Below are 26,836 nucleotides of genomic sequence, written 5' to 3' on the forward strand. Positions count from 1 at the left end.
GGAGAGGACGCGCAGAATCTCGACTTCTGGCCCCAATCTGTGCATGATCCTCCGAGCTCAGCGGACGCTCCTCTCTGACCCAGGCAGGCGGCTCAGGGACGCGTGCGGGGATGCAGAGAGAAACCGCTGAGAAATTAGGGCCGGGAGAGACTGGTACCTGCCGGGGGCGTGTGGTGGGGCAGAGCTGGCACTGATGCTGAGAGTGGCTAAGGAGCGCGGCGCCCCAGAGCAGAAGGGCTGGCAGACGCTCAGAGAGCCAGGATGGTTCAGGGTCCAAGGAAGGTCGTATGTTGGGTGGGAGCTGTGGGGGAGTGAAAGTGCATAAGGAACCAGAGGAGATGGAAAGACCCTGGCTTGGGTGTTCGAGGGTGGGGCTGCGTGGTGACCGACGGCACAGAGGGTGTGTGTTGGGGCGGAAGAACCACCCCAGCTGAATCGTCCCCGTGGGGTTTTCTTCCCGTGTCTTAGTTCCAGAAGTTGCCGCATCAGAGGCTAATAGTTGAGGAACAAGTCATGGAAGGACAGCCTAAAGGGGAGGTGAATGTAAAGCGGTGGAGAGGGCGGGCGCGAGGGCGCAGACACCTTGTGGAACTAAGAAGGCCTTCGTTCTCCTCCCGCCCCCGTGGCTGCATCCTTGAGAAAGGGGTATTGCTGCGAAGCCGCGCCAGGGCTGGACGCGGCGAGGTGGGAGGCAGGATGGAGGGGCGGGAGCCAAGGCCGAGGGGGCGGACATGGGGTGGCGTCTGGCGCTCCTTAAAGGGGTTGCGGGGGCCGCGCTCTCTTCTGCGAGGGCAGCGGCCACCGGCGAGGAACACGGCGCGATGCAGGTTCAGTGCCAGCAGAGCCCAGTGCTGGCAGGCAGCGCCACTTTGGTCGCCCTTGGGGCACTGGCCTTGTACGTCGCGAAGCCCTCCGGCTACGGGAAGCACACGGAGAGCCTGATGCCGGCGGCTACCCGCCTGCCAGCCCGCGCCGCCTGGTTCCTGCAGGAGCTGCCCTCCTTCGCGGTGCCCGCGGGGATCCTCGCCCGGCAGCCCCTCTCCCTCTTCGGGCCACCTGGGACGGTGCTTCTGGGCCTCTTCTGCGTACATTACTTCCACAGGTAGCGTTTTTCCCCTGCAGGCGCCCAGTGCAGCGCACTGCCCTTCTCTCGGCGTCCAGGAGCGCAGCGTGGGGCGCGCACCGAGGAACGCCAAGGAGGCAGCGCGGAGCGCTGTGAGGAACGCAGAGGCCAGCCTGCCTGGCGCACCTAGCGGGGGCCGGGGCCGGGACGCCAGAGAGTTGACAAGCGGCTGCGGGACAGAAGCCGCCTTCACTCCCCCGGGACCTCATCCGCTCTCAGCAGCTCCAAATCCTCTGGCTGCTCGAGAGAAAGAGGTCCTGCGGGCGGGAGGTGACCTGGAAAGCGCAGGTTGGGGAGATCTATTGGACAGGACTGTTCCTTAACCAACTGCGCGCAGTCGGCGGTTACCTGTGGCATCTGGCGCCCCGCCCCGCTTCTCTTTCTTCCTTCACCTTTTCCTTACAGGGTGGGGACACGTTAGTTCTGGGATCTTGGGAGAGTCTTACGCGTTTGGCGTCTCCCGAGGGAAACTCAGCTCAGAGGTTCTCATAGATTTAGTCTTTGCAGGTCTAAGGAGGAAGGTGGGTAGAGCCCAAATCCAGACTTCACAGATGGGGAAGAGAATATAGTGAGATCTCACTGACTCAAGCGAGGGTCCCCGCTTCTTAGGCCCCTCCCAAAAGGGACCAAGCACACCACCAATTCATCTACCTTTCCAATTTCCCTGGGACTTGAAATGTGAGTGGGTAGCTTACAGCTCAAATGTTCTTCTAGATTTAAAAAATCCGGGTTCAGGAGAACTTTGCTTTCTGCTCTGGGAAGGAAAGACGGGAGAGACCAAGGGATGTCAGGGTTCAGAGAAAGACTGTCCAGCCTCAGTAAAGTCTCACAGGGAAAGGGAAGAACGAACACATTGTTAAATTGCCTACCATGCCCAGTCGTTTAGTATCTATGGTCTCACTTAACTCTGTTGTAACCTTTTGAGAGATATTTATTACGTCCACTTTACAAAGAAACTGAGGCTGAGTAAGATTATGGGACTGAAAGAAGACAATACAGCTGGTGCCCGCTAAGATGCAAATCTGAGCTTGTGAATCTCTGAGGTTTAAGACCTTTTAGCCGTTTTAAGTAGGCAGATTTTCTATGCAAGAAGAGAACAGAAGCCATAAACAGAGAAAAGTTATCAAACAAAATCAAAACCGTGAAGGTTTTGCCTTATTTTGAGTAGAAGATTCCTAGGGTCAAAAGATCAAGGAAGTTTGGATTAGAAATTAGGATAAAGAATGCCTCTGACATAATCTCTCTCATAAAGAGAAGGTGATGCCTCATTTCGAGAGAAGAAGGTGTCAGAGACAAATTTCAAACTGTCTTTCTTAATTTCCTCTTATCCTCTGAATCTTCTTTATTGGTCAAGATTTAATATTTATGCAATCTTAACTGAATTCTCACTCTTTTAAAAAGACAAATGTTGTCAAGTAATAAGAACTAAACTGTATCCTTTCAACAAATATTTACTAAAAGCCTGTTGTGAACAAGATTCTTTATTTTACACATTTTATTTTACTCAGATTTAGATGGTTTAATTTGCACAGAAAGAAGGATGTTGGATACAGGAGATAAGAGATTAGTTTTTTATTTCACTGATTTTTGAACAGACATTTGACAAAGAAATGTGATTTTTATCAACAATTATTTTTATCTTCAAATTAACTACTGTATGTTGGCAACATAAGCAATATTTTTATGAGGTCATTTCATCTTAATGATTAGTGTTTTGTGACAATCCTATTAACATAATCTTTAGGCTTGTTTTTGAAATCAAAAGGCACTTTGCACAATAAATTATGACCAGTGCATTTAAAAAAAAACCCAAAGGAGTAATTATGCATAAAACAAATATCTACATATTGTCCTTCGTCAGAGGAAATTTTAAAATATTAGTAAAGGACTTGGAGATTCATTCTGCCTGAGGGAAAATTGCCCATTGGAAGTACAATTCTTGAGCTACTTGTCCCTGAGGCATCAGGATCTGATGTTTGTCTTTCCTCTTTTTTGAATTCTTTCTTTGAGGCCACTGGAGTGTTTGATCTGTTATTATTTGAGTGCTTACAGGATGTTACACTCTGTGCCAAACACTCTGAGTAAATAATTTACTCATCCTCATACCAACCCATTTAGGTAGGCACGCCCATTTTGCAGGTGGGAAACTGGAGCAAGAAAAGGTTAAATAACTTACTTGCCCAAGGTCACACAATAACGAGGAATCAGAGTTCAAACCCAGGCAGTATGAATCCAGATCTCAGGCTGTTCAGGTATGATAATAAACTGTTTTATACTTGTTGGATAAATGTGACCTCATTCTTGCTTTTTAAAAACTATATTTATTCTTAAAATTATTATGTAAAAATTTTTTAAATTATAAAAACAATTTTTCCTAATGAAAAATGGAAAAATCCCAGAAGTAGAAAATACTCGTAATTACATCTAAGTATATTAAATATTAATGTTTTAGAGAATTTCTATCAAATCTTTTTCCTTAGTAGATTTTCACACATGCTTGTTATGTTGAATATATGGTTTTTTAGTTCTGTCTAATTACCTAACATTTTATAGTAAGTATTTTCCAACATTATCACAGATTTCTTAATATCTGCTTATTTCATCCACTGTAAAAATAATAATTTACCTATATATTCATTTATAGTTGGACATTTAATTTGTCTTGGGGTGAAGCTAGGTTCATTGAAGCTGTGATGTACATTTTTTGCATCTAAATTCTTTTCAAAGGTTGGGTCTGTTTTCTTAGTCAGGATTCCCAGAAGTGGTTCAAAGGTTATGAACATTTTTTAGGGTCTTGATATAATCATACATATCTATTTCGAGGCTTAAGGAGTCATTGGGCTTGATACTGAGGGTGCATTAAGGAACAAGCATCAGGCTGTCTTGGCTTTATCTTGTCCTTTGTGTTGCTAAGACAGAGAATAAGATGGAGAGACAAGGAGAAAGGATGGCTCAGGTTTGGCTCAGACTCTTTTGCAAAATGTCTATTGGGGACTGTTCAAAGCAGCAATATGTCCCATGAAATAGAAGTTAAAACTCATTTCACTTTTCTCAATACAAGGATGGCACACAAGAATGTAGATTCCACAGGGTCAAAGGTTTTTGTCTCACTTTTTTATGGCTGTATCCCCATTGTATACAAAGAGCTGGTACATAGTTGGTACTCACTAGAATTTGTTGAATGCATGAATGAACTCTACTTACAACAACCATACAGACAGAATTGTAGGAGAGCTAGCAATTACTTTGGAATCATAATTGCTGAGATTGCATAGTTAGGTCAATTCAGATAACTTTCTTCTCTTCAGAATCTATTGTTATGGCTGTTTGGATTCTTTAGCCACATGGAAATGACTGCTGCCTAAGCATATTGCCTAATCCCACTGCCAAAGTCATTTGAAGTCAAGAGTTATCTCACCTCTTGTTGACTGTGATTACAGCTGTGGAATGACCCCTTGTCTAAACTCTCTGATTGATCGTTACTTTCCCAAGAAGTCTTGGTGTTCCACACAGTGGTCAGTCACATCACTTATGCATGTGGTGGCTGATGTCTTTTTCAAGACTTTGATGGGACCTTGATAACTGTATGAACAAGACAAAGAAACATTTTTTTTTCCCAGAGAAAAAGTGACTACATTGTGAAAAGGTTTTGGGCAATGTAACTTCCATGATATACATCTAGAAGCAGAGTATAATGCACACATTAGAGTCTGCTTGAATTCAGAGAGATATTCCCTGAGGTTTAGATGCTGAAACATTTTTTTGATTAGCCAAATAAAATGATGTCTTCAATAAGGTGCCTTTTTGCTTTATTAGTCAGTTCATTCCCCAGCGGAATTTCTCCTCATCCTTCAAGATTCAGGTTAGGCATCCTTTCCTCCAAGAAGCCTTGTCTGAGTCTTTTCTTTTCTCTAAATCCAGTTGCGATGCTGTTCTTTGGGCTTTCATTGTAGGCAGTGTGGCTTTCCATGAGGCATTTCACACACTGGATCATAATTATCTGTTCTAAGGAAACGTAGTTCTCATCTGCCCAGCCACTTCATTTTACAGAAGCAAAGCACAAAAGGTTGGGTCAGTTAGGGGGAAATCAAGGAGTTGGAACTTGAGTCTCCTCATGAGCCCCTGCCAATGCTTCTCTTATTTCACGAGAGGTGCAGATGTCTCAACTATTCAGAAGTAGTCAGACCTCGCTAAGGAAACTACTCATCTGCTGAGAATCAGAATGAGAATTAATGGCTACGTTGGAAACAATAGACAAATCTCTCCTCTTACAGATTAAGAAAAAAAAGCCCAAACAAGATAAGCAACATTCCTGTGATCACTTAATCATGTGTTAAGGATGTTCCTGAGTCATAATTTGAATCAATTAAGATTAATTGAAGCATTTTTTTAGAATGAGAGTCAGCAAACTTTTTCTGTGAAAAGCCAGGTCATGATCTCTATTGCAGCAACTCACCCCTACTGTTATAGCGGGAAAGCAGCTACAGACATTATGTAAACAGATGAATGTGGTTGTATTCCAATAAAGCTTTATTTACAAAAACAAGCAGCGGGCCATATTTGGCATATGGGCCATAGTCTACCAATCCCTTCTTAAGAAAACTATGAATGGCATAGCTTTACATTCAGTGCCCTGATAATTCTATAATAAAATTTGGTTAAATTCTATAGCAAAGCAGTGGGCATATTTTAGAAAATTTCTGCTACATGTAAGTGGGGGCTTGGTAGTAAATATTGTTTTCTGAGAATTCTTGGGTTCTAAGTTTTTATTTGAACTTTTATGGGAAAATAGTAGGAGTCTTGGAGTTTTCATTCTAAATGGAATGACATTATAAGCACATCTGAAAAATATATAGCTATGTTTGCCAAAAATATAAACCAGCTTTGGAGATCGTGACCATTTCACTTTTACCACATTGAAGAAAGGACTAACTTTTTGTCCATTTAAAATCTAATTTAATGTCATTTAAAAAGAACAAACAAAATAAAGAATTACGATGGGAATTCAAGGAGTCAGACTGGCAAAGTGACATGTACAAAGTTACATGGCAAGAAAGGGCAGAGTGGAGCTTGAAGCCTGGTCTCCTGACCTTTATAGAACTTTTAGCAGAGTTCTATAGGCTCAGAACTATGCTAGGTCTCATGGGAGTCATAGGAGTACAATACCTAGTGCTTACCCTCTAGGAAGAAGGCAGGAAAGAACCTTCATTGTGTGCTTCTCACTTTTTCTGGTGTGAAACTTGGATGGCAGCAATGTCAGTCTGACAATATCAGGCAGGTGGGAAAATGTAAACTGAACGGGAAAGAAGCGTGGTTAGCACGGGCCCCAGCCAGGCCACTGAACATTCATCTGAGAGGGCCCTAGTGCCTGTCTGTGTTCGATTGTGCATGGGACAGGGGGCAGATAGGTGGATAGGTGTTGAGGGGGCCTAAAAATGGCACCCTTCTTCTCCATTCAAGTTCAGAACTAACTGAGAGATCCAGAAATTAGGTAACTAGAGACATATTACCACCTTTTATTACTGGTAAAGCTGGTTTGGGGGAATGTGGCTTAGATTTTTGGATTATGTGGGCCTTCTAACACAGTACCTCAGAATTAATTAGCTATGATCATGGCTGGGCAACCACAGGCCTCTCACAGTGGTACCTGTTCTGAAAAGACAGCAGAAGGGCTGAGCTGTATGCATCCTTTGGCAGGTCCTGCTCCCAGATTGACCCATCAGGTAATTCACGTTTCCTTGCCTGAGGAGGAATGGGTGAGGGACAGTGGAAAGACTTGCAGTGATGCTCTAATGAAGGGTCCTCAGCCAGCTGGATGGGGGGCATAAATATTTTTTGTTACTAGATGGAATACAAAAGTTCTCTACTTATTGAATTTTGCCACAGCCTGGCAACTTGTTTCTGCAACTTGGGGTACTTCCCGTTCTGCTGTTGACTCCCTGCCATGTATGGCAATGGGGACATCAAAGTCTGGACTCAAGCTGTTTAAAAAGTTTCTGTGCTCAACCCAGGAGCCTTTAACGAGACTCAGCTCAACATAGGAGCTCTAAATTTTAAAAACCCCTGAACTAGGGCCAACAGTGCAATTTGTCTTCCATTTGGTTATAGAAAGGAGAGAAGGGAAACCAATATTTATTGAGCTCTGGGTGTTCCAGACATTATATTATGTTCTTTGCATTGGCTATCTCATTTTGTCCTTGAGGCAGTCCCTGTTATTAGTGCTATTTTACAAGTGATTGCAGTGCAGAGCATTGGTGGAGTGAGTGGGAGTGAGGATGGGAGACTTGACCTGGTCCTTGAAGAATGGCCTGTTCCCAGATTTCTGGGTGGGGACATGATGTCTGTTGGGAAAAGGGGCCCATTTGGTGATCTGTGACTTAAATTTGCCTTATACTTTGTATACTCAGTCTTGGAGTATCTCTCTACTTCTAGATTCCAAACATCTTCTGTAACTATGCCATATTATCCAGTCCTACTACCCAAGTCTTAAATTAGGCTCTGGGCTTCTTTCAATTTCTTTTTTTTTATATTTGCTCCATATTGTTAAGGCTGATCCTAGAAGTTACTGTGAAGAATACAGGGTAATTTGCTTTTGATACTTTTTCTTTCTAACCATGAAACATCCCAAGATCTTTTTTCATGTATAGACTCTGGTTCTCTCTTGCCTCTCTGCCTGCCCTCTTGTATCAGCAATACATGATCTTACTTCTATCTTTTAAAACTTAACTCTGTGTCTCATGCTCTCAGTCAATGCCCTTTACTTGCCAAAAGTTACTTATGTGATAAACAAATCTAAGTTCTAGTGTATTGGGTTGTTTGTTTTCTTATTATTGAGTTTTAAAAGTTGTTTATGTATTCTGGATAGAAGTATTTTGCCAGGTATAAACTTAGCAAATATTTTCTCTCAGTTTGTGACTTGTCTCTTTTACTCTCTTAACTGTCTTTTGTTTTAAAAAAATTACTTTTAGGTTCAAGTTTACATATGCAGTTCTGTTATACAGGTAAACTACATGTCTCAGGGGTTTGGTGTACAGATTATTTCATCACCCCAGTAATAAGTATACTACCTGATAGGTATTTTTTCAATCATCACCCTCCTTCCATCCTCCACCCTCAAGTAGACCCCAGTTCTGTTGTTCTTTTAGTATCCATATGTACTTGGTGTTTAGTTCCCATTTGTAAGTGAGGATATGCAGTTGGTTTTCAGTTTCTGTGTTAGTTTGCTGAGGATAATGGCCTGCAAAGGACATGATCTCATTATTTTTCATGGCTGCGTAATAGTCCGTGGTGTATATGTACCGCATTTTCTTTATCCAGTCCACCATTGATGGATATTTAGGTTGATTTCATGTCTTTGCTGTTGTGAATACTGCTGCAATGAGCATGCACGTGCATGTGTCTTTATGGTAGAACAATATATATTCCTTTGGGGATATACCCAATAATGGGATTGCTGAGTGTAATGGTGATTCTGTTTTAAATTATTTGAGAAATTCATCCTAGCAGTGTATAGGCATTCCCTTTTCTCCATAACCTTGCCAGCATTTATTATTTTGACTTTTTAATGGTAGCTATTCTGATTGATGTGAGATGATATTTTATGGTGGTTTTGATTAGTGATGATTAGTGACTAATGATTAGTGATGCAGAGCATTTTTTCATATCCTTGTTGGCCAAATATATCTTGTTTTGAAAAGTGTCTGTTGATGTCCTTTGCCCACTTTTAATTGGATTGTTTGGTTTTTGCTTGTAAATTAGTTTAAATTCCTTATAGATGCTGGATATTAGACCTTTGTGAGATGCACAGTTTGCAGATATTTTTTCCCATTCTGTAAGTTGCATGTTTACTCTCTTGATAGTTTTTTTCCTGTGCAGAAGCTCTTTAGTTTAATTAGGTCCTATTTGTCAATTTTTGGTTACATTGCAATTGCTTTTGGTGTCTTTGTCATGAAGTCTTTGCCACGTCCTATGTCCAGAATGGCATTTTCTAGATTTTCTTCTAGGGTGTTTATGGTTTTAGGTTTTGCATTTAAGTCTTTAATTCATCTTGAGTTGATTTTTGTATATGGTGTAAGGTAGAGGTCCAGTTCCAATCTTCTGCATATGGCTAGCCAGTTATCCCAGCACCATTTTGAATAGGGAGTCCTTTCCCTGTTACTTGTTTTTGTCAACTTTATTAAATATCAGATGGTTGTAGGTATGCAGCATTGTTTCTGGGCACTCTATCCTGTTCCATTGGTCTATATGTCTGTTTTTGTACGAGTGCCATGCTGTTTTGGTTACTGTAGCCTTGTAGTGTAGTTTGAAGTCAGGTAATGTGATGCCTCCAGCTTTGTTCTTTTTTCTTAGGATTGCCTGGCTATCCCAGCTCTTTTTTTATTCCATATGAATTTTAAAATAGTTTTTTTCTAATCCTGTGAAGAATGTCATCAGTAGTTTGATAGGAATAGCATTTAATCTGTAAATTGCTTTGGCAGTATGGCCATTTTAACAATATTGATTCTTTCTATCCATGACCATGGAATGTTTTTCTGTTTGTGTCATCTCTGATTTCTTTCAGCAGTGTTTTGTCATTCTCACTGTAGAGATCTTTCACCTCCCTGGTTAGTTGTATTCCTAGGTATTTTATTCTCTTTGCTGCAATCATGAATGGGATTGCATTCTTGATTTGGCTGTCAGTTTGGATGTTGTTGATGTATAGGAATGCTAGTATTTTTTGTACATGGATTTTGTATCCTGAAACTTTACTGAAGTTGTTTATCAGACCAAGAAGCTTTTGGGAAGAGACTATGGGGCGTTCCAGGTATAGAATCACATCATCTGCAAACAGGGATAGTTTAACCTCTTCTCTTCCTATTTGGATGCCTTTTATTTCTTTCTCTTACCTGATTGCTCTGGCCAGGATTTCCAGTACTATGTTGAAAAGGAGTGGTGACAGAGTGTATCCTTATCTTGTTCTAGTTTTCAAGGGGAATGCTTCCAGCTTTTGCCTATTCAGTATGATGTTAGCTGTGGGTTTGTCATTGATGGCTCTTGTTATTTTGAATTATGTTTCTTTAATGCCTCAGTTGTTGAGGGTTTTTAACATGATGAGGTGTTTAGTTGTATTGAAAGCCTTTTCTGCATCTATTAAGATAATCAAGTAGTTTTTGTTTTTAGTTCTGTTTATGTAAATCACATTTACTGATTTGCATATGTTGACTCAACCTTGTATCCCAGGGATAAAGCCTGCTCGATCCTGGTGGATTAGCTTTTTGATGTCCTACCAGATTTAGTTTGCCAGTGTTTTGTTGAGGATTTTTGCCTTGATGTTCATCAGGGATATTGGCCTAAAGTTTTCTTTTTCTGTTGTGTCTCTGTGAGGTTTTGGTATGAGGATGATGCTGGCCTCATAGAATGAGTTGGGGAGGAGTCCCTCTTCCTCAATTTTTTGGAGTAGTTTAAATAGGAATAGTACCAGCTCTTCTTTACACATCTGGTATAATTTGTCTTAACTGTCTTTTGAAAAACAGAAATGTTTAATTTTGATGAAGTCTAATTTTTCCATTTTTCTTTGGCTTTTGATGTGATATCTGAAAAATTTTTGCCTAATCTAAGGTCACAGTGATTTTCTCTTATATTTCCTACTACAAGATTTGTAGTTTTAGGTTTTAATTTCTGGTCTATGACACATTTTGAATTAATTTTTAAAGTAGGGTTCCAAGTGTGAATCAAAGTTTTTTTGTTGTTGTGGTTTTTTTATTTGTTTTTTGTTTTTTGCATGTGGACAGCCAATTGTTTTAGTACCATTTTTTGAAAATACTACTTTTTCTCCAATGAACTGCCTTTGCACCTTAACTTTAAAAATAGGAGAATTATATGAACAGATACTTTGCCAAAGAAAACATATGATTGGCAAATAAGAACGTGAAAGGATGCTCATTATTAGTGATTAGGGAAATGCAAATTAAACCACAATGGGGTATCACTATGTGTCTGATAGAATGGCTCAAATAAAAAATGCTGACCATACCAAGTGTTTGTGAGGCTGTGGAAGAACTGGAACTCTCATACCTTTGATGGGAATTTAAATGACAACCACTTTGGAAAATGGTTTGATAGTTTCTTAAAAAGTGAAACATATACGTATCATATAAACTAGCCATTGCATTTCTGGTTATTTTTCCAAGAAAAATAAAAGCGTGTGTTCATACAAATGATGGTAGCAGCAGCCCGACTGGAGTGGCTGCAGTGGAAGAGGCGTTGCTGGGGCTGCGCACTCCGCGGAGCTGGCATGGCCAGGGACAGGCATGAGCACTATCCCCTACCAAGTTGGTGGGGCAGAAGGCCAGTGCTCCTGGGCACAGCTGCAGCCACTCAGCCATGGCTCTGGACCCGGGCTTCCCTGTGCTCTCAGGGGCCTGGGAAGCGCACCTGCCCCCAAAGGCTTGGAAGTACCTGCTCCTGCTCCTTGGCCTCTTCCCGCTCTAGGCGCCTGCTCTGGGGTGGAGCAAAGTTGTGGCTGAGCCAAGGTGCTGTTGCTCGGCCTGGCATGTGCAAGCTCAGGGCGGCATTGACACACCAGCCCCCTGCTGCCTCGGACCTCTCCAGACTTTGGGTGCTGATGAGCATGGGAGGAGGGGCAAGTGGGGGCTGAGGGTGGCTTAGTGCAGGCTTGCAAGCACCCCTTGGCACTAACAGCCTGCGCACCATGGATGGCATGTGGATCATGGCAGGAGGCAGACAGGCTCCTGGGTGGAAAGGGGCAGGTCTCGGGTGAAACCCCACCTTCAAGCCAGGGATGGCCTGAAGCCTGGGTGCTGGGCTGTCAATTCTGGATGGAGTCAGTGGCCCAGAGTGACAATTTATGGTGCTTTTTCTGAACCCGCTTATGGTGGCCCATGGACCAATCAGCATGCACTTCCTTCTGAGGCTATAAAAACTCTGGACTCATCCAGACTTGGACAGACATCAGGACTACCAGCTGTGGGAAGGAACTGCCCTCTTTGGGTCTCCCAAGAGCTTCTCTGTCACTCACGGAAGCTCCTCTCCGCCTTGCTCATCCTCCAGTTGTCTGCGTACCTCATTGTTCCTGGACACGGGACAAGAAATCAGGACCTGCTGAATGTGGGGACTGAAAGAGCTGTAACACAAACAGGTCTGAAACATGACCCCCTGCTTGTCACATTGCAGGCAACAAGAAGGAGAGAAGAGCTGGGACCATTCAGGGATCCCAGAACTAGGGGAGCCCCGAGCCAGGGCTATGACACCCTCTTTGGGGCTTTGTGGTTCCTGGCATCTCCAGACTTCCAGGCATCACCATGTTCCCTTCATCCAGATGTGGGTGCCCACAGTGGAAGCCACTTGGGGTACATCTGGTCCAATCACAGCCTCACATGGAGCCAGCACTTATGCTGTCATCTGGAGCTGCTTCCCTTGCCTAGCAACCAGTGTGCCTGGCTGTGCACAGTGGCTGGACCCTGCGCTCACTCACACACACACCCCTCATCGTTCTGTGCCTGGCTCACCCTTGGCAGGTGTGGCATCCAGGCCTGTAGCATGAGCCAAGTGCAGCCTGCCAGGCTGAGTGGACAGATGGAGCTCAGTGGGCATGAGCAATACTCAGGCAGAAGGCACTGCTGGCCACAGAGGTTTCCAGCTGGTGAAGTGACACCCCAAGGATCTCATGACACAAAGGCTTGTATACAAATGTTTGTAGTAGCTTTATTTGTACAAGCCAAAAACCAGACAGAGTACATGCTTTATGATTTGTTTATATAAAATTCTATGAAATTCAAACTAATCTATGGTGATACAAAGTACATCAGTGGTTTCCTGAGAACACAAGAGGGACAAGAAGGTAGAACTACAAAGGGTATGAAGAACCTTTTGTTGTGATGGATGTGTTCATTATTTTTATGTCACATGGCTTCATGTGACATAAAATATATCTACCAAATTGCACTGGTAGATATATATATACACACACACACACACCAAATTGCACCCTTTAAATATGTTCAGTTGACTGTATAGTAATTTACTTCAATAAAAATAAGAAAACTAGGTAGGCCTGTGAAAAAATTATATGTATATCTGGCCCTGTGTCACTGAGAATTGTTCAAAGTTTCTGTGAAGTTCATCTGGAAATGTTCAACAAGTGCCGATAAGCTGTTTCACTTTTTTGAGGTGCGAGTAGAGGAGGGCCAGGAATTCTACTCAAGGGAAATAATCCAAAAGGAAGAAATCAGTCTACACAAAGTTATAGTGTTACTATTGACAACTGTGAAACACTGGAAGTTACCTAAATGCTCTACAATTGGGGATTGATTGTAATCAATACCTGATTAAATTACCATATATACTTCAAAAATATTAATTGCATGGACTATATCTGTGTATGGAAATAAATATGTGGAGCCATTTAGTTAAAAAGTAGCACATAAAGAGTACACTCTAATTTAATCCATGTTGACATGTACAAATGAAAATTGACCATGATTGGAATATAAAGTGATGTAAATAGCTGATAATTTAGGTTTGTATTTTTTCTTGTAGTATTATTAAAGTATTTAATTATTTAACTCCTATTATACCTAATAGAAGAAATAATACTGTATTACAAAATTTTAAGATGTATTTTACAAACTGACTATGCAATTAAATCTCAGCAGAGATATGACACCCCATAAGTAGTTACTATTCTGACGGATTTTAAAAGTCACTCTTCGTGTGTGAGATCTCCCCCACTGAGCTGCTATGACACAACCCACTTATGAAATTGTCATCTTTCTATTTCTCCTTTGTATCAAGATGTTGAAGATCCCTTAACATGCAATCATGTTACCTGGCAAAGTAGCACTTGACAAAGTCCAAACTATTATCCTTTTAATATTTTGAATCTGAGAGGATCTCATCTCTTTCATCCTTAATCATGGTAATTTATGTTTTCCACTTTTTTTCCAGATCTTTTTGACTAGAGCTTTAGAAATTGTATTGATCATCTCAGAACTAGATTTTTATTTCATTGAGTTTCACTATTGATTTTGTTTTACATTTAATTGTTTTCTGTTTTGATCTTTATTATGTTTTTTCTTATGCTTACTTTGAATTTAATTTGCTCTCCTTTTTCTATTTTTCTTAAGATGGAAGCCAAGGTTATAAATGGAGACTTTCTCTTTCTTCTAATATGGGCATTTATTGCTTTGAATTTCATCCTAAATATTGTTTTATGGCACCTCACAAATTCTGACATGTTGTTACCATTTTAACTTATTTCAAATATTTTAATTTCTCCTTTGATTTATTCTCATATCTATGGGTAATTTAGAAGGGTGTTATTTAGTTTCCAAATGTTTAGGAATTTTCCAGACATGTTCTGTATTCATTTCTAATTTAATTCCACTGTGGATAGAGAGCATACTTTGTATGACACACATCCTTTTAAACTTACTGAATTTAAAACTTGTTTTATGGCCCAGAATTGGGTCTACCAATCACAATAATTGTTCTGTGTAAACATGAAAAGAACGTGTATACTGCCAAGAAGAGGAGTGTTCTAAAATTGTCCATAGGTTATTTTGATTGTTAGTGTGCTTCAAATTTCTATATGCTGATGATTTTCTCTCTACCTATTCTACCAATTATTGAGAGAAGAGTATTGAGATATCTGATCAAAATTGTCGACTTGCTTTTTTTTTCTTACAGCTCTATCAGTTTTTGCTTCATGTATGTTGAAGGTCTATTAATACATGCATAGACACAGAATTGGTATGTCCTCTTGAAGAATTGATCCTTTTATCGTGATGAAACAATCTTCTTTATTCTTGGTAATAATTTGCTTTGACATCTACTTTTGTCTTATATTAACTTAGCCGCTACGGATTTCTTTTTACTAGGGTTAACATGGTATATGTATCTACGTTTATTCCAACATTTTACTTTTAATCTGTTTCTGTCTTTAGATTTAATGTGTGTGTCTCAAAGGTGGCATACTGTTCCATTTTTCTTTCCCCCTGCCCCTGCCATTCTGACAATCTCTGATTTTTAACTGGGATGTTAGAATGTTTATATTTAATGAGGTTATTTATATAGTTTGAATTATGTCTATCATCTTGCTATTTGTTTCCATTTGTGTCTTTGTTATTTGTTCCTATTTCCTATTTATATTCCATCTTTTGGATTCAGTATTATTTTATTTCAATTTATATTGTTGTCAGTTTATTCATTATAACTCTTGTTAATTTGCTTAAAGGTTTATTGCATGTATCTTAAATTTATCAGTCTTCCTTAAGGTGATATTATACCACTTCAAGTATGGTATAAAAATCTGAAATAATGTACTTCCATTTCTTCTCTTTTGCCGGTATGTTATTGTTGTTGTTTTACTTACATATGTGCTATAAAAGCCTCAACTTATTACTATTATTTTTGTTTAAATAGTCAATTATCTTTTAAACAGTTTTAAATAAGATAATAAAAAAGTTATATATTTACTTATGTGGTTGCCATATTTGATGCTCTTCATTTTTGAGGGTTGATTTATATTTCTATGTGGTATCATTTTTTCCTTTTACCTGAAATCAGAATTTATATTTCTGAAAATGTTTTTATTTCTTCTTTGCTTTCGAAGATAGAAAATTCTAGGATATAGCAATCCAGATTGACAGCTACTTTCTTTCATTACTTTAAAGATGTTTCACCGTCATCTTGCTTGCATTATTTCCAACAAGAAATCTGTTCTTGCCCTTATCCTTATCCTCTGTACTTAACGTGTCTTCTTATCTTTGCCTACTTTTAATATTTTCATGTTATCACTGGATTTGAGATGCTGGGTTACTATATTCCTTGGTGTATTTATATTTTTTATTCTTAAACTTGAATCCGTGAGCTTAAGTCTTTCATCAAAATTGGACGATTTTCATGCACTATTCTTCATTCCCTCCCTACTTCTCCTTTCTTTTACTGAGGAAAATATCTATGAGACCTACATGTATATTAAACTGTCCTACAACTCACTGATACTCTTTTCATTTTTGTGGATTCTTTTTTTTTTCTATGTGCTTCTTTTGGGTAATTTCTATTGCTATTCTTCAAGTTCATAATCTTTTCTTCTACATGTCTTATCTGTTGCTGATCCCATCTCTGGTATTTTTATCTCAGGGATTGTAGTTTCCATCTCTAGAATTTTGGATTTTGGTCTTTTTTTCACTCTTCTATGTCTCTACTTAATTTTGTGAACACATGGAATGCAGTTATAACAGCTGTTTTAATATCTTTGCTAACCTAATATCTGTGTCATTTCAGTGTCAGTTTTGACTGATTAATTATTTTTCCTATAATAAGCAGTGTTTTCCCCCCTTTTTGCATGCCTGGTAAGCTTTGATTGGTGGGTCAGAAAATTGTACCTCATTGAGTGTTGGATATTTTTGTGTTTCTATAAGTATTCTTGAGCTTTGTTCTGGGATGCAGTTAAGTTACTTGGAAACAATTTGATCCTTTCAGGTCTTGATCTGATTTGTTCAGTGGTTCCAGAAGACTGTTAATGCTAGGGCTAATTAATAATTTCCTCTGAGGTAAAGCCTTTTTGAGTATTCTACCCAATGTCTCATGAGCTTTTCTATCTGGCTTTTGGGTGTAGGCTCTATTTGTGGCCATGTGTGATCACTGGATACTGTTCCCTTTAATTCTTTTGGGCGATTCTTTCCTCACACAAATGCACGAATTAACACTCTGCTAATATTTGAGGAAAATTCTCTGCAGGTCTCCATGTGTCTCTCTCCTTTTCAGCACTCTGTCTTGAAAATTCTAGATGTCTTGATTTCTTGAAATCTCTATTTTGTTTTCTCAACTCAGGAAGTCTTTTAGCTTCTCCCTGGGATCCCCTTCCCTGTACCTCAGCCTGGAATTTTTCTCAAACCAGGAAGCTGGGTCAGTTATGAGGTGGTGTGAGTCATTTTTTTCTTGCCACTCACTGTTTTTCATTGCCTAATATCCGGTGTTTTGTAAATAATTATTTCATATAACTTATCTTTCTTTTTTCTAGCCTGGAGGATAAATCCAATTCCTGTTATTCCTCCTTAACTGGAAGCAGAAGTGTCTCCAATGGAGACACTTTGCTAATTGGATAATCTGCAATACTGGTTGATTTGTTGGTTTTAGTGATCTCTACTTGTACTCAATGTCTGTTTTTTTCCCCAGACTTTCCATCTTCAGGCTTGACGTGTAATGCTTTGGGACGTATTTTACTTAGAAGACTAAGTGGGATAGCAGAATGATGACTTCCTTTACATAAGTCCTGTGGCTCCATGTAGCTGCAGCTGGGAAGGTGGCTGTAGGACTATAGAGTAGGAGATAAAGAGTGGGAGACACCAACAGATGCTTATGAATGATTGGTTTGAAACTTTCACATGGCAAATTATGTTGCAGAAACCTCAGAATGTGCTTTTGTTCTTTTTTTGTTTGGTCAAAATGAACAGTGGAATGGAGGTAGATGTAGGAGGGAGATATGCTGAGGTAGATCAATCTTTGAATGTTGCCTTTGATCAGGGCTACTGAATCCCTGGACATTTATTTATTTGTTTTAAAAATTTAATTCGGGGGGTACATGTGCAGGTTTGTTACATGGGTATATTGTGTGATGCTGAGGTTTGGGCTTCTAATGATCCCATCACCCAAGTGGTGAACATAGTACCCAATAGGTAGTTTTTCAACCCTTGCCCCTCTCCCTCCTTTTCCCTTTTGGAATCCCTGGTGTGTATTGTTCCCATCTTTGTGTCAGGACAATATTTCAATGTAGGTGGAAACTCTTTAAAAGTTCTCAGATTTATGGCAATATCTAGGCCTCATTGCTGCAAAACTGTACAGAGCTGTTTGCTTCCAAATAACATCAGAAGACTTGGGATTGTTAATACGTACATTGATATGATTAGATTGAATGAATAAGTTCTAGTATTTGATACAGACTGACTACAGTCAATAATAATTTATTACTCATTTAAAGATAACTAAAATAGTATAATTGGATTGTTTGTAACAGTAAGGATAAATACTTGAGGTGGTGGATACCCCATTTTACCCTAATGTGATTATTACACATTGCATCCCTGTATCAAAATATCTCATGTACCACATAAATGTATACAGTATGTACCCACAAATATTAAACATAAAAATTTTTTAAAAAGGAAAAAAAAGACCTGTAAACCTGGGCTGCACTAAGAAGCTAAACAACTGAAATTAGAAAACCACAATATTCTTTTTGCAAACATTGAGAAATAAAGGAGATAAAATTATAGCTCAGAGAAATGGCGTATATTTGTCCAACAGTGAAAGTGCCCGTTATGTCCTTAGCCTCTCTTCTTAGGCTTGCTGAGCTTTGTACTTCAAGCTGAAAACCACCCCATGTCAATATTTATATTTTCTTGATTTGGTAATAATCAGTTAGCATGAGTGGCTGAGCAAATGTTGTTTCACGATGCCAAAATCCACCCCAAGTTGATCAGTTTATAGAAAAAGGTAAACTAGTTATTCAAATAAGTTGATTTAGTTACTCAGGCCAAGAAGTTGATCTGATTATCTTTGATTTTGATCTTCTGGGGTATTAAAAAATTTTTTTAAGTGGAGCCAGTGGTCAGTAGCATGTCTCTTATAGGAGGTTTCACTCCAATGATCATTATTCTTTCTATCATTCAGGGGAATCCTCAAAGTTTTTTAAAACCTTGGTAATTCATTAGATGTTTGGATTGAACATCTATTTTAATGTAGAGGCAGGAAGAAAGATACTGAGTGGACAGTTCCAAGGTCTCCCAATATTACCAGGACATGCCATAAATACTTAAAAACATAAACAGGGAACTTAAACGTTTTCTGCTGTATTTAGATCTTCACAAGCTAATCATCTCAAAGATTTTGCATGATTTAAATGGATCTGCCAGATTAGGACCATTAGATAATTAAAACCAGATAACATTTGCATGGGGTTGACAATGGGATGTGGCTGCCTTGTCTTCCAGCATGGCAGAGTAAGATGGGAAGAAGTCTTGAGTCATTGCTCTTTGGGGAAAATATCATTATATGTCTATGAGGCCTTAATATTTCTCTTACTAGAGAAAGTAATTAGGTTAATATTGCTGTGCTAATAGAGTCTTGGAGCCTGAAAACTGGGCTAATCCACACTGTAAATACTGGAGGCCTTGTGTTTCCCCAGTTAGGGCACACGTGGAGAGGAGTCAGGTGTGCTCTTTTACAAATCTCATTGCATTATTATTGAGCTCTTGGAAAGGTGCTGAGTCTTCATTTTAGAAAAAGGGATTAGGTGTGGAGGGAATCACTTTGCTTTCCCCAGGGAGGCATTTCTCTATTGCTTTTCTAGGGTTGGGATCGATATATAGAAGGTTTGATTCTAGAATTTATAAAATGATATTCTGGGGACTTTGAGTAATATTTTAGGGAGGGCACCCATCCAAAAAACTAAGTTGCTGCCTTTCTCTGCAACAGCCCTTAGGAGACTATCTTCTGATCTTCTTCCTAAACTTGGTATCCAGTTTATTTTGCTTGTCTTCCTGCAGGCCATTCTTGTGGAGACACCGAGTAACAAAGTCTTGAAGTAATGTGTGACAAGCTCTGTAGGGCTATAGGATTATAGAGAAGCTACTCAGAGAGAGGGCAAGGGTATGAAGAAAAAGAGCAGGTGCATAAAAGGAACAGGGAAAGGGGAGTAAAAGGAAATGGAGAAAGAGGTTGAAAGGAGATACAACAGTAAAAAGAAGAAAATCTGGGAAAGGAGAAAGGAAGCGCAGCAAAAAAGATGGAAAAAGAAGAGAGAGTGCTGATGCAGGTTTTCCAGGGGCCTATATTGGGCAAAGCATTGAACAAGTTACACCCAAAGGCCAGGAGCCTGAAATCAGGTGCCTGTTCTCAAATAACAAGGGCTTATTAAGAATCAGTGCCATTGCCCAGGCTAGTTAAACAGAAATACAAAAAGTTCAGGAGAAGTTCAGGGAACTGTGAGATATAGAGGGAAAATCAGGGGAAGATGGACAGGAGATGGGAGCTCTAGACACCCTTAGACATCTTGGTTTCAGGTTCATTGGTCAGAACGCTCTCCCCATCCCCACAGTCTATCTAGATGCTTACATCAAAGGCAATGCTTGCTTGACAGATTTCTTTTTTTTTTCTTTTTATTATTATTATTATTATTATTATTATACTTTAGGCTCTATGGTACATGTGCGCAACGTGCAGGTAAGTTACATATGTATACATGTGCCATGCTGGTGCGCTGCACCCACCAACTTGTCATCTAGCATTAGGTATATCTCCCAGTGCTATCCATCCCCCCTCCCCCCACCCCACAACAGTCCCCGAAGTGTGATGTTCCCCTTCCTGTGTCCATGTGTTCTCATTGTTCAATTCCCACCTATGAGTGAGAATATGCAGTGTTTGGTTTTTTGTTCTTGCGATAGTTTACTGAGAATGATGATTTCCAATTTCAGCTTGACAGATTTCTAAGTAGCAGTAGCAACAAGATGGAAAGAAGAATGGAATGTCCCTTTAGAGGATATAGGGCCAGGACTTCAGAAAGAGTTCATATATATTAATCACGTGTCATAGAATATCCTGGAGCACCTGTCCTCTCACCTACCTAAAATACTTGATTCCCAATGGTCAATGACTTTTTTAAAAAAGGGGGGGATTGGTATGTACATAGATAATGTGGGAACGTACAATTTTTTAAAAAGTGATGATAAAGTTCTATAGGTACATTCACAAACCACTCTGTTCTACTTAAATCTTAACAGTTCCTAGAGGAAACTTTTTTTTTTTTTTCAGTGTGAGACTGGTACTTAGTTCCTAATTGTTTTTTTTAAATTTTATTATTATTATACTTTAAGTTTTAGGGTACATGTGCACAATGTGTGAAACTTTGAGATTACTCTTCAGAGCTGACTTTGGTGGTTGGGGTGTGTCATATGGCTTTGTGTGTGTGTGTGTGTGTGTGTGTTGGTTTGTTTACTTTTACTTATGGGCACTGATGTATTGGTTACTAGAAAGTTCATAGATAATTTTTTGTCCTATTCAGTAGACAAACATACCTGACTTGTTGACAGAGTCTAGGTGCTAACTTCATTAGTCAATTCACCTTACTTTCATATCTTTATTTTCATTTGCCTCCTTTTTCTTTAAATTTTAGGCCATCTTGCAGCACTTTATACATCTATGTTTATGGCCTTAAATCTTTTCTTTTTCTTTTTTTTAGAGCAATTTGGGAATAACTAAAATAAAATTGAAATACAAATTAACATTTTTTGTTTTATGCAAGTGTATGTTAAAATATTCAAAACATAAAGAGGTTTTTTAAAGAATAATAGTAGGTTCTAGCATGACTCGGTTAAAATATGGTATCACTTAGTAAGAAACACTTTCTAAAAAACAATTTATATTAGCCATAATTAAGAAAAAGAGGGTTATTGAATAAGTCAAAGAGTGGTTTCCAGGGAAGTCTTTCTTTGTCTGGAAAGATACCATAGGATTTTCTGCAGACAGCTTACTCATTTTTTTCTTGATTGAAATCTGGAAAGGAAAACATGCAAGAAAACGTTCCATTCTGGACTCGGCAGCAGGTCAAGCCAAAGTGGCAACATTTGCAGTCTGGAGATCAAACAGTCTGGGAGCTCAAACATCTAGGCAATAAAAGCTGACGGAAGCCGAAAAGCCGCGCCACTGGTATCTGGTGTCAGGGTAGCTGCTGGGGGAGATCTGGCCATGGTAGCGGGGCCCAGCCATATAAACAAGTTCAGAGGTAGAACTGGAGCTGTGTACTGGGTTGAAGCATGTCTCTCCTAAATTCATGTTTTCTCTAGAACCTTAGACTATGTCCTTATTTGGAAATAACGGTCTTTGCGATGTCATGCATTGCTTAACATTGTGGTTACATTCTGAGTAATGTGTTGTTAGGTGATTTCATCATTGTCTAAACATCATAGAGTGTACTCACACAAACCTAGATGGTACAGTCTATGACACACCTAGACTATATAGTATATCCTATTGTTCCTAGGCTACAAACCTCTACAGCCTGTTACTGTGCTGACTACTGTAGGCAATTGGGGTACAATAATCTAATGAGACCATAATCATATATTTAGTCTGCCATTGACCGAAATGTCATTATGATGCATGACTGTAGTTAAGATGAGGTCATACTGGATTAGGTAGGTTCTAAATCCAATGTGACTAGTGTCCTCATAAGAGGAGAGAAACAGACACAAACACAGGGAAACACCGGGACAATGGCCATCTGAAGACAGAGGCAAACATTGGAGTGATGCAATCACAAGCCAAGGAATGCCAAGGACTGCAAACCATTGCCAGAAGCTAGGAACACTCAAGTAAGGACTCCTCCCTAGAGCCTTTAGAGGAAGCATGGCTCTGCCAACCGCTTGATCTCATACTTCCAGCCTTCAGAACTGTGAGACAATACATTTCTATTGTTTTAAGCTATCCAGTCTGTGGCAATTTGTTATGGCAGCCTAGGAAATTACCACCAGGCACACTTCAGAGCAGGACAGGTCAAGGGATAACCAAATAGGTCTCCTGTTACTAGAATTATTTACAAGGTCAGATTAGTTCTTGATGTTTGCTTGGCCCTCTCTTGGCAAAGGCTCTTTGCGTTTTCCTACACTAAAGGTCTGGCCAAGTAGGGGTTCAGATTCTCTTCAAGTATAGAAACTCCCCCTGATTTTTATGTTTGCTGTCCTTCCAAGTAAGATTTCCATTGAAGAAAATGCTCCATGGCTAAAAAGCTTTAAAATCCATTGGTATTATCAGCAGATTTGGACTCTGTAGAGCCTAGTTTCTAAAGTGCTTCATAGTGCCGATCTGAAAGTGAGATAGCACTAGCCCTATCAGAGGATTGTTCAACCTGAGACTCTGTATCAGAAGGTCAGGCAGCATTGACCTGTGTCAGGCCTGGAGCAGGCTCTGGGAGGCTGCTTTCATGATGAGTTTCTTTTTGTTCAGGAGAATATAAGGAAGCTGGTCCTATTTTAGAAGCAATAACAGCCTTTGAGTTTGCTCTAGGGCAATTCCAAAATCAAGAGTCCCCAAGGTGCTGTACTCCGGATTTCTAGGTCACAGATATCCAGACCAGAGTTGACCAGAAATTGGCCAGAATGGGTTCTGGGGATGTGGACGAATTTCCATTTCTCATCCATTCCTACTCCATCTCCATTTTATCATTCTCCATTCCTACTCCCTCAATACCAAAATTAAAACAAATTGTTGATTACTAGGTAGCCTTCATATTGAGTTTTTCCTGTGGTATTATAACCCTTGAAAAAAATTGATCAACCAGACCATTACAAGAAAAAAAATTATGGTTTTACTGAGTTAAGCCTTTTACTAGGTTTTGCAGTCCAATTTCTCTGTGTAGACATAGACTTGGAAAAGCCAAAACATCTAAACAATGCAAATTTAAACAAATTAGTTAAATCTGCCACTGGGAGTCATTATGTCATTGGCTTTTAACCTGGCTGCACATTAAAATCATCTGGGGGAACACTTAAAAATGACTTCTGCTCAAAGTCATGTGCCCAAGGTTGTGATTAATTTGTCTTCAGGGTGATTCCTCCCCTTTAATATTTCTAAAGCCACTCAAGTGACTTGCTTGTGCAACCAGGGGTGTAATCCTCTGATGTGGACATGTGACTGCAATAGAGGAAAATGCTAGAGAGCAGATACTCTGGAATCAGTGCCACCTGGACTTGAATCCCAACTCTGATATCTTATAATTATGTGACCTTGGGCTAACTTAATCTCATTGTGCCTCAGTTTCCTTCTCTGTAGAATGGGAATAATAATACCTATTTCCTAGGGTTGTTATAAAGATTAAATGAGTTAATATGGGCAAAGTACTTAGAACATTGCCTGGAGCATAATAAGCAATATATAAATGTTAGTTGCCTGTGGTCCTTTGCTGACATTTCCCTTACTGGATATCTGAACTGAAATTCATCTCAATAGTCTAATATTACTCCAACAAGTTATATTAACTTCCTGTGACTGCTGTAATAAATTACTGCAAAGTGGCTTAAAACAAAATAAATCTTACTCTTACTATTCTGAAGGCCAGAAGTCTGAAATCAAGGTGTCAGCAGGGCCACACTTCTTCTGGAAGCTCTGAAGGAAAACCTGCTCCTTTCCTCTTTCAGCTTCTGGTGGCTGTTGGCATTCCTTGGCTTGTGGTCACATCTCTCTTTGCTTCATGTTCATATTACTTCCTACTCTATGTGTCTTTCTTCTCCTGGTCTTTCTTGTATAAGAATCCATGTGATTGCATCTAGGGCCCACATGGATTATACAGGATGAGCTCCTTTTCTAAGGATTCTTAATGTAGTCACATCTTTTGCCATAGAAGATAATATTCACTTTTTTTTGCTATCATAAGGTACTATTCATAAGTTCCTGGAATTAGGACATAGAGATATCTTTTTGGGGTCTACCATTCAACCCACTATACAAGATGGCATAATAAAAAGTAAGCTTGGATGGAAGGCATCACTGACTCATTCTGTGTTTAGTGGACTTCACATTTGGCCTGCACATCCCATTCTCTAATATGTCTAAGACTGTTATTTACACAACAGGTACCATCCAAATATACAACAAGTGACTATATATTGTCAATGTTTGTGGTTACTTCTCGGCAAGGACCCACAGAAGTGGAGAAAGTGCTCAGATGACTGGTTGGCCCAATGGCCTTTGGCATATAGAGAGCTCCAACAAGGAAAGGCTTCTTGGTGGTTTTGGTCCAAAGAGAACAATTTTTTGAGAAACTCTATTTTGTGCTAAAATGTGTACCCAAAATCTCACCAATGATGGCTGTTTTTGTTTTTGTTTTCATTTTAGAGATAGGGTCTCACTATATTGCCCAGACTGGCCTTGAACTCCTGGGCTCAAGAGATCTTCCTACTTTAGCCTCCCGAGTAGCTAGGACTACAGGCTGCATGACTATGCCTGGCTAATTTTGGGTTTACATTTGGAAAAGTCTGATGCTTATTTTAAAAGAGAACAGGGTGATGCTACATTATCAGGACATTTTTTCTGTCCCAAGTGATAGAAAAATCAATCTGAATAGGCTTAAGTGAAACCCTAATTTATTAATTCTCATAACTGGAAAATTCCAGCTTCAGGTGCAGATCAATGCAGTGGTTCCAAAGATACCATCAGGACCTGGTTTCTTCCTCCAGCTCTTGGCTCTACTTTTGCTGGCTGTAGTTTCAGAAAGGCCGTCCTTAGGTACTGGCAAGACAACTGTACTAAGACCTACATTCTCTCAGGTTCAAGGCACATGAAAATAAGCAGTCCTAGAAAAAAATGTAAGCAAAACCTTACCGAGATTTGTTGGGTTGAACACTCATGCCTGAGACAGCCAATGTGATAGCACCCCTTCCTGTTCTGTTTGGCTGAGGACCTTGGAAAGGATGACCCTTCTTAATACATGGGCTAAGACTGAAGAAAGAGGTAGGTCTGTTCTGAAGAACCAGTGTAGGTACCATCAGAAGGGAGAATGAATATTGGGTGGCAAATACAACAGATGACCACTATAGATGCAATTAGGTCCTTGGACTAAAATGTCTGAAATCCAAACCTGGGTTTTCTTGAATGACATGTGGGATTTTTTTTTTCTAGTTGTGTGTGTTGGTCACAATTTCCCTTTCCACTTGGAAATAAGTGAGTTATTTTGAAGCAGAAGACCCACATTTAAATTCCATCTCTGCTGCCTCGTTGTGGCTGTGTGGCCTTGGGCACATTACCTTATGTCTGTGAGCTTTAAATTCTTCACTGGCCTGGCGGTAACACACACACACACACACATACACACACACACACACGATCAGGATAGAGGCCATCTTACCAGGACCATTCATCACCAGGGCACATAAACAGAATAAGCCTATCTGAACACAGTCTGATTGATACTAAAGAACCATCTGTCCCTACATATTTTTCATGGTCCTGAAACATGTTGGAAATGTCTACCATTCGAGTAATGGAAGGAATGTTTAAAGCAACATGTTTCCAGAGAGCCAGGTGAAAAATGCAAATTGATGCCAGGGAGAAGCAAAATGAAATCCTGCATCACTGACTACTCCTTATCCACCACCTCAGAAGGGATGAGCCAAAGTCACCTTATGTGATCATTCTCAACATGCAAGGCAACCATCAAGAGACTTCAGGCAAAATGATCTTTCTGTTTTTCCACATTTGTTTTAGGATTCTTCTCTAACTGCTTCTCCAGAGGCAGTGTTCCCTGGGGATATCCAATACCACAGGGAATGTCTGTATTGAAAAACTATACCTAGAGCTCTTCTTTCTCCAAGTTGTCTCCAGTTGCAAAAATGACCTCTTCATCTCCATAATCACAGTGCTCATTTTCACAGTGGAGTTGCTATTAGGTAGGGCAAGTACCATCTGATTATGATTTGATTAAAGCATTCATATTAAGCATGTGTGAGTGACAGGCTCGACTTTTTTTTCAGGGAGTTAGTGTTTATCTTCAATCTTCTAGATTGAGGTAAGAGATTTTTTGAGAAAGATACCCGGGTCTTTTTCCCATTCTCCTAGATCAGTTGCAAGTGTACTCACAACAGATGTTATGTGGTATTCTACTTCTAAAAGATTGTTGGCCGTAGGTTTTAGCTATCACTTGGAAGATAACAGGTAGTAGAA

General features: G+C 39.8%; 1 protein-coding gene across 1 annotated transcript in view; it reads left to right on the forward strand.

Moving 5' to 3' along the window:
- Positions 1-783: 783 nt before the first annotated feature.
- The window catches only part of SRD5A2 (steroid 5 alpha-reductase 2), a 63,772-nt gene continuing 37,719 nt past the window's right edge, over positions 784-26,836 (forward strand). Inside the window, exon 1 of the mRNA XM_054475929.1 lies at positions 784-1,102. Coding sequence (XP_054331904.1) covers positions 822-1,102 — 281 coding nt within the window. The 5' untranslated portion in view covers positions 784-821. The remainder of the gene's footprint in view (positions 1,103-26,836) is intronic.

Source organism: Pongo pygmaeus, chromosome 12 (assembly GCF_028885625.2).
Source record: "Pongo pygmaeus isolate AG05252 chromosome 12, NHGRI_mPonPyg2-v2.0_pri, whole genome shotgun sequence".
NCBI lineage: Eukaryota > Metazoa > Chordata > Mammalia > Primates > Hominidae > Pongo > Pongo pygmaeus.